Source organism: Triturus cristatus, chromosome 3_2, assembly GCF_964204655.1.
Source record: "Triturus cristatus chromosome 3_2, aTriCri1.1, whole genome shotgun sequence".
NCBI lineage: Eukaryota > Metazoa > Chordata > Amphibia > Caudata > Salamandridae > Triturus > Triturus cristatus.
The window spans coordinates 1,087,706,663-1,087,719,598 of record NC_140584.1 but is presented as its reverse complement, the minus strand read 5'-3'; the positions used below and the strand labels follow the sequence as shown (position 1 = coordinate 1,087,719,598).

At 48.0% G+C, this 12,936-nt stretch overlaps 1 protein-coding gene across 1 annotated transcript in view; it reads left to right on the top strand.

Annotated features, from left to right (window-relative positions):
- Positions 1–12,936, top strand: part of COL26A1 (collagen type XXVI alpha 1 chain) — a 779,433-nt gene that overhangs the window by 654,222 nt on the left and 112,275 nt on the right. Inside the window, exon 4 of the mRNA XM_085649850.1 lies at positions 1,720–1,781. Coding sequence (XP_085505976.1) covers positions 1,720–1,781 — 62 coding nt within the window. The remainder of the gene's footprint in view (positions 1–1,719; positions 1,782–12,936) is intronic.

Here is a 12,936-nt window from a genome sequence, read left to right as displayed (position 1 = left end):
ATGGATTTTTAGTAGCAATGAAAAAAGTTCATAGGAAGGAATCGGGCACACATGCGAGTGCAAGTTTAGGTTCTGCCAGCAACTATCAAGGCTGTAACACATTGGTCGGTTCCCTGCATCTCTCAAGAAACAGACTCCACGTTGATCATCACTCTCCTTACCATGGCGGTGTCCTTTTTGATTCAAGATACAGTCATTCCATCTTTCATTCCAGGCTGCATGATACCTGTTCGTTGAGGTGTGGTTGGTGTGGAGGTTGGTGGTGTGCCCTCTGTGGTCACACAGTCAGTGCCTCTATCAATACACATTGGATCGCCGGCAGTAGTGCTTAATTTGTAAAAAAAAATAAGTGCCAGGGCCCTCATCAGGGGACACTACAGCTTGCTCACCCAATGCTTCTGCTAGCACCGCGAAATACAGTACAGACACAACTACTAAAGTGTGACAATTCAAACTATCCCATTATCCCATGCACCTAAAGGTATAAGAGTGGTTTGAGTGGAAGGTGTTAGACATTTTCAGAGTGTACTGAATTAATAAACAAATGTTGTGTTCATCTGTAATTTAGACAAACAGCGCCTCCATGTGGGGGACTGTCATAATCGCCGGTGTTGACAATTGAGTGCCGGTACCAAGCACTGCAAACCCCTAGCTCAAATTAAGCCCTGACAGGCAGTGATCCCACCTCTTATCTCACTGCTGAGGATGAGCAGCACAACAGAGCTCAGCAACAGTCATGCATCTTTGATATTTTTAATGTTTTAACATTACGCTGCAGGCAACAACCTGTATTAAATTGGTCTGCCTGCCCCCCCAGGTTACCCAATCACTGGCCAATCAAAGCTTTCTGTTGCCCCAATTGAGCACAATTCTCAACAGTCTGTTCCACATTGCGTAGGTCTGGTTCTTGCTATTTTTCCTAACATGCATTGTTTTTAACTTTTATATTTTTACTGTGTAAGGAACTCGTTTACCTGTCTTTCCTTCCCAGGAACCCTTTTTTCCAATGTTTGCTTATGCACCTGAATGAAAACCAGATCCCTCAATCAGGAAGGGAAATGGGAAGATTTGTGTTAGTTGTATTGATTTTATTTTTTATTGAAGTCGACATTCACCAAGAAGGGATGTTTAGCTGCCGTACTACTGGTCAGAACATAAAATGTAACATGTATTGTAGTTCAAAGGTGAACAGACACATTTTGAATATTTGTCTGAACTCCTAAAGGTCAGAAATGCAAAGTCGTAAGGACTGCAGGTTGTCCACATTTGGGACGGAAGGGGCTAAATGTGTCACTATCAAAGTGTTGGTTCACCTATGGAACAGGAACAATGAATAAGTTATTGATAGTAGCACCTGATATGGACAGCGCTTGAACTAACAAACATGTTCCTAAGGCCTTTTACAAAACCTACCAGTATTGCTGTTGTGATTATTATTGCTTACCGACTGGCTCGCGTCAGAAGGTAGTTATAGTTAGGACCAGAGTTTCCATAGGAAAAGCGTTTTTGTTATGTATTATTAATAGTATTGTTCATAATAGTTCATTGCGGCACAGTGGTGTTGAGCTTGAGATACAGTACAGCACGTCCTGTCTTCCCAAGGCTTTCAGTTTGCATTGAACTGCATAAAAGTGTATCTTCAGGTTGTTAAATCTTCCTCACCCCAGTGTGCGCCTCGCATGAACGGTCGCTCACCCTGTGCTGCTTTCTTCCTCCTAGAATGCATGAACTGCACACGGCTCGCTGACATGACGGACCGCCTGAGTACTCTCGAAGCTAAGGTAAAAGACCCCTGCTCAGCAATGTGAATATTTCTTGTTCCCTTGTAGAACACGTGCTGGAAATGTAAGCAGAAACAGGATAACTTTAGGCAAACAAATGCACCTTGGTTCTAGTCCCCACTTCATCAAGGAAGACCAGGGAGCTGCTCCCCCAGGAAGGCAGAGTGATTTAATGACGACCCCTTCTCCTGCCTTTGAGTTTGAAGCAAGCTAGATCAGCTGTATTGTAATGTTCATGCATGCTGCTTTTTATTAGGTCAAGCCTGGGCAGAGCCTGTGCTGCTCTGTGAGGCATGCTGTATTCAGGTATGGACTTGAAGTTCTGCCCACTTTCCATCCCTATTTTTTATTGGCTTGTGTCATTGTCCACTGTAAACTATGGCTTTTCATTGGTCAATAGGTTTAGTGGTCCCTCCTTAGTACCGTCTTGTCTCATTTTGTAACCTCCTATGAGGACACCCCCTGTTATTATTATTATTTATTTATTTCACTTATAAAGCGCACTATCACCTAGCAGGCATCCTGGCGCTGACAAACACGAGTACACAGATTGTGGGTGAACCCTGAGGAGTTGGCAACAACTAGATATTGGGGAAGAGTGTTAAGTGTGTTGTTACTCAGTAGGTTTATTTAAAGCCTCCAAGCACTATTTTATCAAATAGGTTTGTCCTGCCTGCTGTGGCAGGCAGAACACGCTCTCTCCTAACGTTTAAAAAAAAATTAATTATAGCACAGGCGTCGAACGCTTTTGCACTGCAATAGGTCTGACATTTGTGAGATTTTAAGCTATTGGCATTGTAAATGGCAATGCCTTTTATTTATCTGTTTTAAAAATAACACATAAATAAAAGGCATTGTCATTTACAATGAAAATAGCTCAAACTCACGTAAATGCAAGACCTATTGCATTGCAAATGCTTTTTTAGGTTCTTATCATGGGTGTTTAAGTCTCATTTTTAAAACTGTATTTTATGACGAATATGAAATTGTCAATGATTTTAAACTGTTTTTATTGTGCTTTTATGATTGCTATTGCAAATCGAGTAAACATATCTTGACTTGACTGATTTAATGACGCTTGTGATTCGACAGTAAAGACAACAATTGCTTTCGCTGGAGACTTTGGAAAGAATATTGCTTTCTGAAAGCAGGATACCCAGAGCTCTGCAACTGTGTGCAACCCACAGCTCTATCAATAACACACACATGGTTGAACCCACTTGTTTCCTTTTTGTAATATTGTTCAGCTGCATTATCGTAGTCGAAGGGTATAGATCCCCACTCGTCAGAGCAACAAAATGTATAAAGGCGGCAACAGAAAACTCAGGTCTGATCCTGGAATTGGTCCTACGCAAACCTTAGATCCTTATAAACTCCTGGTCAATCCTTAAAGGCACAAACACTATTGTATACTTTACCTGGACTTTTCTCTATGCCTATTTGCAATGTCTGTGGTTCTACTTCAGAAACATTCAACCTTCTATTTCTGATGAGACTTATTGACAGTCGGTAGGGGAACTTCACCGATGTGCATACCTGGCGGACGGTGTTTCCAAAAGCAAACTTATGTTTCTGGTGTGAAAGAAACAGTCGCTAGTTTGGCTATTTTGCCCCTCGAACAGTGAATTTAAAGCCATCCTAAGAGCAAGAGGCTTGTTCAATGAGCCATTTATGCTCTGAAGACAGTGCTCTGAGTGGCAATGTCTGGATTTACATCTGCTAGGAAGTCACAAAAAGAGACCTTTAACTTGTATATCCTTTCCTCCAATGGAAGTGCATGAAGTCTATTTGGTTCCACCGAAAGGAATCCAGACTACAACTACAACAATGCACGCGTTTTGCGGTGTGAGTCTCTTCGAGTAGATTCACCTGCTCTGCATGTTTACCATCTGATAGCTGGGTCTGCAAGTGATTCTAGTTTCATCATAGCTTTTCCACAGGGCATTGACCTAGGCAGAGTCCACTGTAGCTCAGAATACCCCAATACATGACCTCCTTTTTATATTCTTTTTGCTTTGTTTTCCTGATAAGGCACTCCTTTCCTTCACCAGGGAGGTGGGAAGGTCACCTGTGAATCTGAAAGCTACAACACATTTATTACAGATAATGGATTGGGTTACAGCTTATTGATTTTTGCAGCATGAATCTCTTCTGCATTCATATCACTCTGTGTGTACGTGAGGTCGGATAACATATGAGTGAAGTCCATATGGTTGTAGGGAGCTGTATAAGGTTAGTGGTTTCCAAGAGCTGCGGTGTTCCCTTTTCCAGCATGTCCTTCCACACTTTTACTTTAGCTTGAAACTCTCTTGGAATACACAGTGAAGCCAAGTGAACTGTGTATCTCTCAATATTTACTCCCATGACGACCATTTGTGCTCTGGCTGAAACCCCAAACCAGTTTAAGAAGGTCAAGGGATGAGCTAAAATAAAGCAACCCCAAGACAAATGGCACGCGCTGAGCTAATCCCCTCCCCCCACCTTTATCCTGTTCTTATGCTGTGAGCAGAAAATATCTATCTGAAAAGCGCAAGTGGCAAGGTGATGGCTTTATCCTCAACTGGTTACCATGGAAAGTGGCTACTTGCAAGAGAAACTGCAATCTGCAATGATTGGTCCTCCCCCCAGAAGCTTCGGGTAAACTTTAAATGTGATTGGACATTTGATGATGCCAACTGTCCGCAAGATTGGATAAACATAAGCCCGGGTTGATGGATTCACAGTTGCGTATTTGAGTCACCGAAGCTTTGCTTTTTGTTGAGTGTGAGCATCAGACCAGTGACATGATCTATGGCCCTCTCCCCTTAAGACGCTAGGACCAACTTCCTGGTGGTCTGCAGAGCATCCATCCTTCTGAGCTGTTCTGAGGAGTAGGTTTACTGTCTTTCCCCTCTAGAGCTTGCTATCCCATGCGCCCATTCTGCTGTGCCGTGTCCAGCTCTGCTGAGTGTGCCTGAGACTAGAGATGACTCCCAAAGGCCCAGTCTGGCCCACAGGGAACATCCAAGCAGGGCACTCGTTGAAGGACAGCAGACCCTCCGCCAACATGTAATCCTGCGAGATGCGCGCCATGAGGTGGGCTGACACTGCGGTGACACATTGCACTCCACTTCATACGGCTGACGTGACCTGATGAGAAGGGCCATGTGAGGTGGCCTGCCACCAAGAATGAGGCAAGTGTGGGACTCTGAGGCATTCCATGAGGTAGCCCATCATCGACGAGAGATCCTGTCGCTTTCCTGGAGATAAGATATGTGGTGCCAGAACTAGACATTCTACCCCCACACTAATCTACAAGAGCGAACCCTGACTACTTAGCCAGGCTAACCCGGAAAGCCAAAACCTAAAAAAGAGGCCCTTTTCAGTTCAGTGAGCTAGTGGTACTCCCTGGGTTCTGCATGGCCACAGACAACAGAAATACGTGTTACAAGGTTTGCGTAACTGTACTGTGGTAGTGACATGGAATGTGACCTTTTCACTATAGTAATAAAGATATGAAGGTGTTATTAAATGACCGCTATTTCCATTAGCATGGCAAACCCATAAGCCACACCACAGCCATTCAAGCCATATATCACACCAAATGCAATGCTCTTGGCCTCACCCTTGATGTGACAGATGCAATTACAAATTAAACAATATCCGGTTGAGATTATGCACGCCATTACCTTTAACACTATTGATGACTTTGAAGGTAATATGATTTCTTGGTTTGGAAATGTGATAATGATGTAGTGTTTTCAAGTCTTCTCACTTATTGATAAAGGTCGTTATTTTTAGAACAGGAAATGTCACTTTTCACCCCCTCTTAACCTGGAGGAGTTGTATCATACAACTACCTAAATGTGTACAATTCTGCGACAGCGTCTAGATAAGGAAGCGTAGACTCAATGTAAAGAGAGGGTTCTGGCCCAAGACCTGTCGAGAGTGCAATGCACACTCCATCTGTGTGCTGTGCGTATGATCCAGATAAGGTCCACAGGCCTCACTGTCCGCATCCTGGAGCGCAGCCGGGGTACTAATCAGACGCAGATCTGTTCATGTCAAGCCGCAGATGTATGGGTGACGTGCTTCAAAGTGGAAGGAACCCATGCATAATTGTGTTCCCCGCATGGTACAGCTCATCCTTTCCATGACAGTGTAATTGTTTTACCATTATCTCTGTTTTGTGTTACTATGGTCATCTTGCCAAAGAAGAGGGAAAAATGGGGCTGTTACACGCAGCATTGTGTGATAGCAGGCAACCTCATATAACCTTCACTTGCATCTTTTTAGGTCTAGCCTGACCCAGCGAATGCGCTGGTCTGGCGAGACTTATTGAGAGGGCTCCAAAAAGTGCTACAAGGCCAGCCTAGAGCTACAGTGCATGTGCGCGGGTGCGGGCGCCGCGCTTTACCGCGATTACTTTCACTTTCGCAGTCGCACGCCCGCTTTGATGTTTGAGCGTGATCGCGATCACTTTCACTTTCGCGGCCGCTTGGCATAGCCAATAGGTCTCGCTTTTGGGACCTTATAAGTATTTAGTTATGCACTTATAATGTCCCAAAGGCGAGACTTATTGGCTATGCCAATGCTTGTCCACATTGAAGCAAAGTACTCGATTCACCATTCATAAGAAAATTACTTTTTTATTAGATGTTTGTTCAATTTTCCTACATCACACATAACATAACAAGTAATATATCCTGCCACTGCATTAATGCTCTATGTGTACCATCAAGTGTGGGATAGGTGTGGTGCAGCGACCAGAGCTGCTGACCCCGGAGCACGAGCACACTGTTCGATCCCCGACATCGGCGGCAGCTCAACTCAGCTCAGCACCATGTGACTCTGGGCAATAGCTCACTTAATCTCCCCGACGGCCCCCAGCGCCTTGAGACCCCTGGGAGGATTAGTTTGCGCTTTACAAATACTGGATACAAGTGTAGCAACCAGTGGACACCATTGCATGGAACTCCGGGAGGATGCTGTAAGAGCAGTATAGAATGTGGCAAGGTCTTTGGATATGGGTCCCATGTCTTCTGAGGAAATTTGATTACGGCTCCATCTTGCGTATTGACACCATTGTGATGTTGCCCTCACTCAGGCACCGACGACCTTCGTAGCGTTTCTTTCATACTCTGTACTGTAACATGTTAAACGACCTTTTCCTGTCTCTCTGAGCAAAGTACATTCTGAGACCCGGCTCGAAGCAACAAATTCCCGTGATAACCATCTATTGACCCTTGGTGATCCTTCTCTGCCTCTCCAATTTTTTACGAATCACCACCTGCAACACGCAAACACGTCCTGTTGTAAATTAATTTAACTTAGGAATGCTCATGCCACCTGGCCTATAGGGTCAGGTAGAGAACACAACCCTAGGGAAGGAATTTCTATTACCTATTATCCTGTATCTTGTACAAAGAATGTTTGCTAGTGGATGATTTGTTTGTTTTTATTGCACATTGAGGGGGTTGTTGCTTTAGGGGATTCAAGCGCTATAAAAGACTGTGAGCCACGGATTGAAGTGGCAGTCTCCTGAGAACCTACCACTGATGTACTTCTAGGACAACTGTACATAGCTGCAGCTAATAAATTGAAGTTCCTATGCCAACAGAGTGTTCCGTGTCTCTGTACATTTAGAATGCGAACTCAGAAGATTTCAGGCGTACCCTGCGCCGCCAGGCCTAATTCAGCCTGGTTCTTCAAATGGTGCCCTCTGTGAGGCGGCTTCAGAGGTAGTGGGTCCAGCCCGAGGATCGTGAGGAGCCCCGCAAGGAAATTCCGGAGGACGTGCACCACGTGATCGACCCCTGCATGTCGTAAGTGGACCGAAGGTTTTTACAGTGTGGCTTCTCCTTTCCAACGGCAGCGAAGACCTGCTGCCCTGACTGCCGCCACGCTTTGGCTCCCTTGGTGATTGGTATTGCGAGACATTAGACGGACTTCTGTTGGCGTAAGACAACATTTGGTTAAGTTAAGTATAGTGGCCACTCCTTTGTCTTTGTTTTGTCTTTGTTCCGAAACCGAGGGGTGAGTGCAGTTTTTGTACTATAAAGTGACTAATTAACCCCTTGAAGTTTGTAAAGAAACTAGTGTGATAGCGATGCCTGGTTTCAGTAAGTTTGGAAGATGGTTTTGTTGTTGTTGCGATAGGGATTCCCGACTGGAGGACTCTTGTCCAATTCCTCCGGCCGAACTCCCACTTATGAAGTATATTCTAAACATGGTATTGGCCCCATAGCCTTTAATGAGGCGTGGGTTCGCTATACTAGGAAAGATGGTGTTTTACGGGGGCCGCAGAATGGCAGTTTGGAGCTCAATGTCTTAGATAATTTGGAGGACACTTTGTTTAAATGAAAAGCCCGGCCGGCTATGTTTGACTCTTTTCGCTTATGGCGTGAGGAGGCCAAACAGAAAGAAATAAAACAAGCTAAAAGAGATAGGAGGGATATGTCTATTGTACAAGCTGCCCAACAGTTCAAAAATAATGAGACCGATCATGCGATTGAGGTTTCAGATAGGCAACATCGTATGGCGGTAGATAAATGTTATCCAGCGTTGCCAATTTCCCCTACAGAGAAAAATGTGGACCCTGAGAAGGATCCTTTAATGTCCCATCTGTTGAGATTACCTCCGCCCTATGCACAGGGGGCTAATGTACCTTTTGCACTACCGCCTGCCCCGGGAGCGAATGCACCTTTATTTATTTATTTATTTATTTTTGTAAAAACCTTTATTCTGTAAGATCAGTGACACAGCTATTCAGCCGACAACCCGGAGGTACGGCAGCTTTAAAAACACAACACATGCTAGCGTCAACATTCCAATGACAGGAGAATCGAAGGTTCTGTTTTAAATAAACACAAATCCAAACCTAAACACAAGCAAGGCGATAAGTACTGTAAGCACCAGAAGGGTTCTCATCAGGGGAAGCGAGCCCCATTTCGTCTAACAGGCACAGGTCTGTAGTAAGGGAAGGGAGGGGAAGTCAGAGACTCAAGAAGACATACACATATCAGTAAGAAGTTCAAAGCCGGAAAGAAAGCTAAGGGGAAAGCTGCTCCTCGGGCGGATCCGGGTCCGGGGGCAGGCATATGCCCCCTTTGTACTGGTTCCAGCGCCCCCATACAGAGTGCCATTTCCGAGGGCGCCCTCGAGCACAATACACTGTCTTCTCCCTAAACATGCTCCAATCCATGTTTTCCATCCATGCTGTCAATGTAGGAGGCCCATTAGAGCCCCACAGACGAGCAATGTCGCGCTTGGCAATCATGTTACCCAGGGTCACCCACTGAGTCTGTGCCGCATCATGGTCAGTAGGACCCCAAACATTCAGAAGACAACACCGCACCTCAGGCTGCATGACGATGCCCGTCACCTCCCCCATCACCTCGTGGATGCGCCTCCAAAACTCCATAATCGCACCGCATTCCCAAATAATATGTAGGAAGGTGCCCACCATACCACAGCCTCTCTTACATAAGCCCTCCTCAGAAAAACCCATATGGACCAGCCTGGGCCCCGTCACGTAGACCCTATGGAGTATTTTAAGCTGCACCAACCGCAGGCGCGCGGGGTTCGCGACCTCTTTGGGAGAGGAAACTGCGTACTGCCAGTCCTCGTCATCTAGTTCAAGGCCATCCCTGGTCCATTGAGCACGTAACCCTAGAAGAAGATCAGCCCGAACATTAACAAGTTTCTTATAAATGAGCGAGATCGTACTCTCTGGCATATGGCCATCCAGGATCCGGTCCTCTAACGGAGAGGACTCAGGCACCTTCTCCCCTTCTACAAGAACTGACCGCAAGGCGTGGGACACTTGAGCGTATCGGAACAACTCCGTGCTCCCCAGCTCATATTCCTTCTGCAGCTCCTCGAATGATTTTATCCTACCCTTAACCAAGAGGTCTCCAACCCTGGATATGCCGATCAGGTCCCATTTCTCAAACCCTTTTGTATGCCAAAGCTTACCCAGAATATCGGAGTCAAACAGAGGGGTGGCGAGGGTAAGCTTACCCTTCCAGCCCAGTGAATCCGTCGCAACCTTCCATACATGCACAGCCACCCTGGTGGGCCCCGTTAGGGTTAAGTCTAACGACTTCGAATACAGCGCTCTGGAGTAGCTACCCCCACGTAGCAACCATCGGTCCATGGCGAAACCAGGGCTCAGCGCCGGACCATATACACCATGGTTAATCACACTCAACTGGGTGGCCCAGTAATAACGTCGGATGTCCGGAAGCGCAATACCCCCGTAGTACCATGGAAGCGTCAACTTAGCAATCGCTATACGCGGACGCCCTTCCCACAATAGCGCGCGCTGGTGGCTTTCAACCTCACGGAAGTAACTGGCCGGGACCCAGTCAAGAGTATTCTGCAGGGCATAGAGGAAACGGGGAAGAGACATCATCTTGAACAGAGCGGCACGGCCAAGGAGGGAAAGCGGCAACCGCCGCCAGCCCGCCACGTCCCGCCGCAGACGCGCCAAGGGAGGGAGCAGGTTCTTCTCGTATCGCAAAATGGGATCGATGGAAATATAGATCCCCAAATACAAAAAGCCCTGCTGGGCTATCTGGAGCGGGCAGTTGCGCGGGACAGGCGGGACATCACCACACAGGACATACAAGTATGACTTCCCCCAATTAATGAGAAGACCAGAGTTTCTACCAAAAGAAGTCAAGACATCACAAACCACTATCAGAGATTTCTTAGGCGAGGCGAGGTATAGCAGAATGTCGTCGGCGTAAAGTGAAATACGGTCTTCATGGTCAGACGACCAGCGAATCCCACGTATGTCCGGGTGCCATCGTATCCACGCCGCCAGCGGCTCAAGAGCAAGAGCGAACAATAACGGCGACAGGGGACAACCCTGCCGGGTGCCTCTCCCGAGCTCGAACGGTGCCGACGCCCGCCCGTTCACCACGACGCTGGCGAGAGGTCCCTCATAGAGCAACCTCACCCAGCCCACAAATCCAGGCCCAAAGCCGAACTTGGCTAGCACAGCCCACAGGTACGCCCACTCCACCGTATCAAAGGCCATCGTGGCATCGAGGGACGCCACAACAGCCGGCTCCCGCATCTTGCCCGTCCTGGCGATCACACCATGAAGGCGTCTAAGATTCAGTGCAGTGTTACGGTGCGGGATAAAGCCCGACTGATCCGGGTGGATCAAGTCGCCAAGCACCCGGACCAGGCGGTTAGCAAGGAGCTTAGCAAGGATTTTCGGCTCGGCATTGAGAAGTGATATCGGCCGATAGGAGCCACACTTGTCACGGGGCCTACCGTCTTTATGTATTACCACAATCGTCGCCAGCCGTTGGTCGAGCGGAAGAAACCCATTCACCCGCGCCTCCACGAACATGGCGCGCAGGTGAGGAGCCAACTTATCCGGATGAAGCTTATACAGCTCGACCGGCAAACCATTTGGGCCCGAAGCCTTACCGGAGCGCAACGCGCGGATAGCACCCGCCACTTCGTCGACAGTTATATCTCCATCAAGGTCATCCCTATCAATGGCAGAAAGGCAGGGCAGAGCGATATCCCGCAACAGGTCACACGAATCCTCAGTCGGCCTATCCGAGACCGAGGTGTATACCGTACGAAAATGGTCCGAGAAACACTGAACTATACCGTCAGGGTCAGTAACAACCTCTCCCCCATCCGTAGACAACTCCGGCACCACTCGATTGACACGCTCTTTTTTGTCCAGCCACGCCAGCAATTTCCCGGCCTTATCGCCGACATCATACAGTCGACCCTGCTGCTCCCTATGAAGGGTCTTAGCAGCGTTCGTCACCAGATCCCTATCTTCCAGTTGCTTCAAGCTCAAATTATGCAGTGTGGCCGGTGTAACATCCTCTTCCAAGGCCACTTCCAAAGCCGCTATCTCGTCCTCTACTTGCGTCACCTCGGCATCTCTCCGCCGCTTGGCGGCCACTACCAGGGAAAGGGCCACCCCCCTCAATACAGTCTTAAAAGCTTCCCACAAGGACACCGCAGATTCAACTGAACCCTGATTCTCTTGGAAATAGCGGTCAACTGACTTCAGCAACGCACTGCGCAGCTTGGGGTCACGAAAATACCAGGGGTTAATGGGAGCCACCCTGCCCCCCGCCACCCGGCCAATATTCAAGCGGGCCCACACCGGTGAATGGTCAGAAATGCCCCGTGCCAGGTGCCTAGCCTCAGATACCAAAGAGGCGTGCGCAGCCAGAGTGAGCAAGTAATCAATCCGGGAGAGACTCCCGTGGGCCCCGGAATGGAAGGTATATTGTCTCTGAGTGGGGTGCCGTAGCCTCCAACAGTCTACCAGACCAAAAGTGTCTATAAAATCGGGAAGCCACTTCTGAGCACCCCCGGTGTCCCTGGGCGGACACCTATCAAGCATTCCAGAACCAACCGCATTGAAGTCTCCTCCCACCACCAGCATCCCTTCGGGGAGTTCCAACAAGGCCTTGCCCAGATCAGCAAACGTGGAGGCCTGCAGGGCAGGAGGGACATAAACCGAAACCAATACCAACGTTCTGCCCTCCCATCTCCCCGCCACAGCCACAAAGCGCCCCCTGTCATCGGCAATGGTGGAATCAACCTCGAATGGTAGGGAAGCTCGAACAAGTATGCCCGCACCCCTGGAGCCCGAGGAGAACCCCGAGTGAGCAATGAATTTATAGCCCTTTCTGTTGAGTGCATAACACGTATTCCCTATAAGATGGGTCTCCTGCAGGAGGACCACATCTGGCGAGGTCCATTTCAAGAATTGCAGGACTATCCCCCGTTTAATACGATCCCCTAAGCCATTAACATTCCAGCTGATTATGCTTAAGCCCCTATCCCCCATCCCCGAACACAAAGAGACCTCCACCCCCCCCGGAGAACCACGATCGGACAATGCTGACAACAATTGCTACGCCTTGCAAGAAAGAAAAACACACCCCCCAACAACAACCCCAACATCCCAAATCCCCCCCCTCCCTGCACCCCTGCGTCAGCTTACACAGCCCCCCCAACTTGCAGTGTGCCTGTCGCCCTATCAAAAACAAATCTACAAAAAGTACCCCAAGGGAGGAAAGAGCTCCTATCTTCCCCCCGCCGCCCTCCCATTACTGCAGGAAGGTGCGAGTCACTGTCCGGGGCTGAGTCAATACGTGCCAACACCGGAGGTATCACTTCT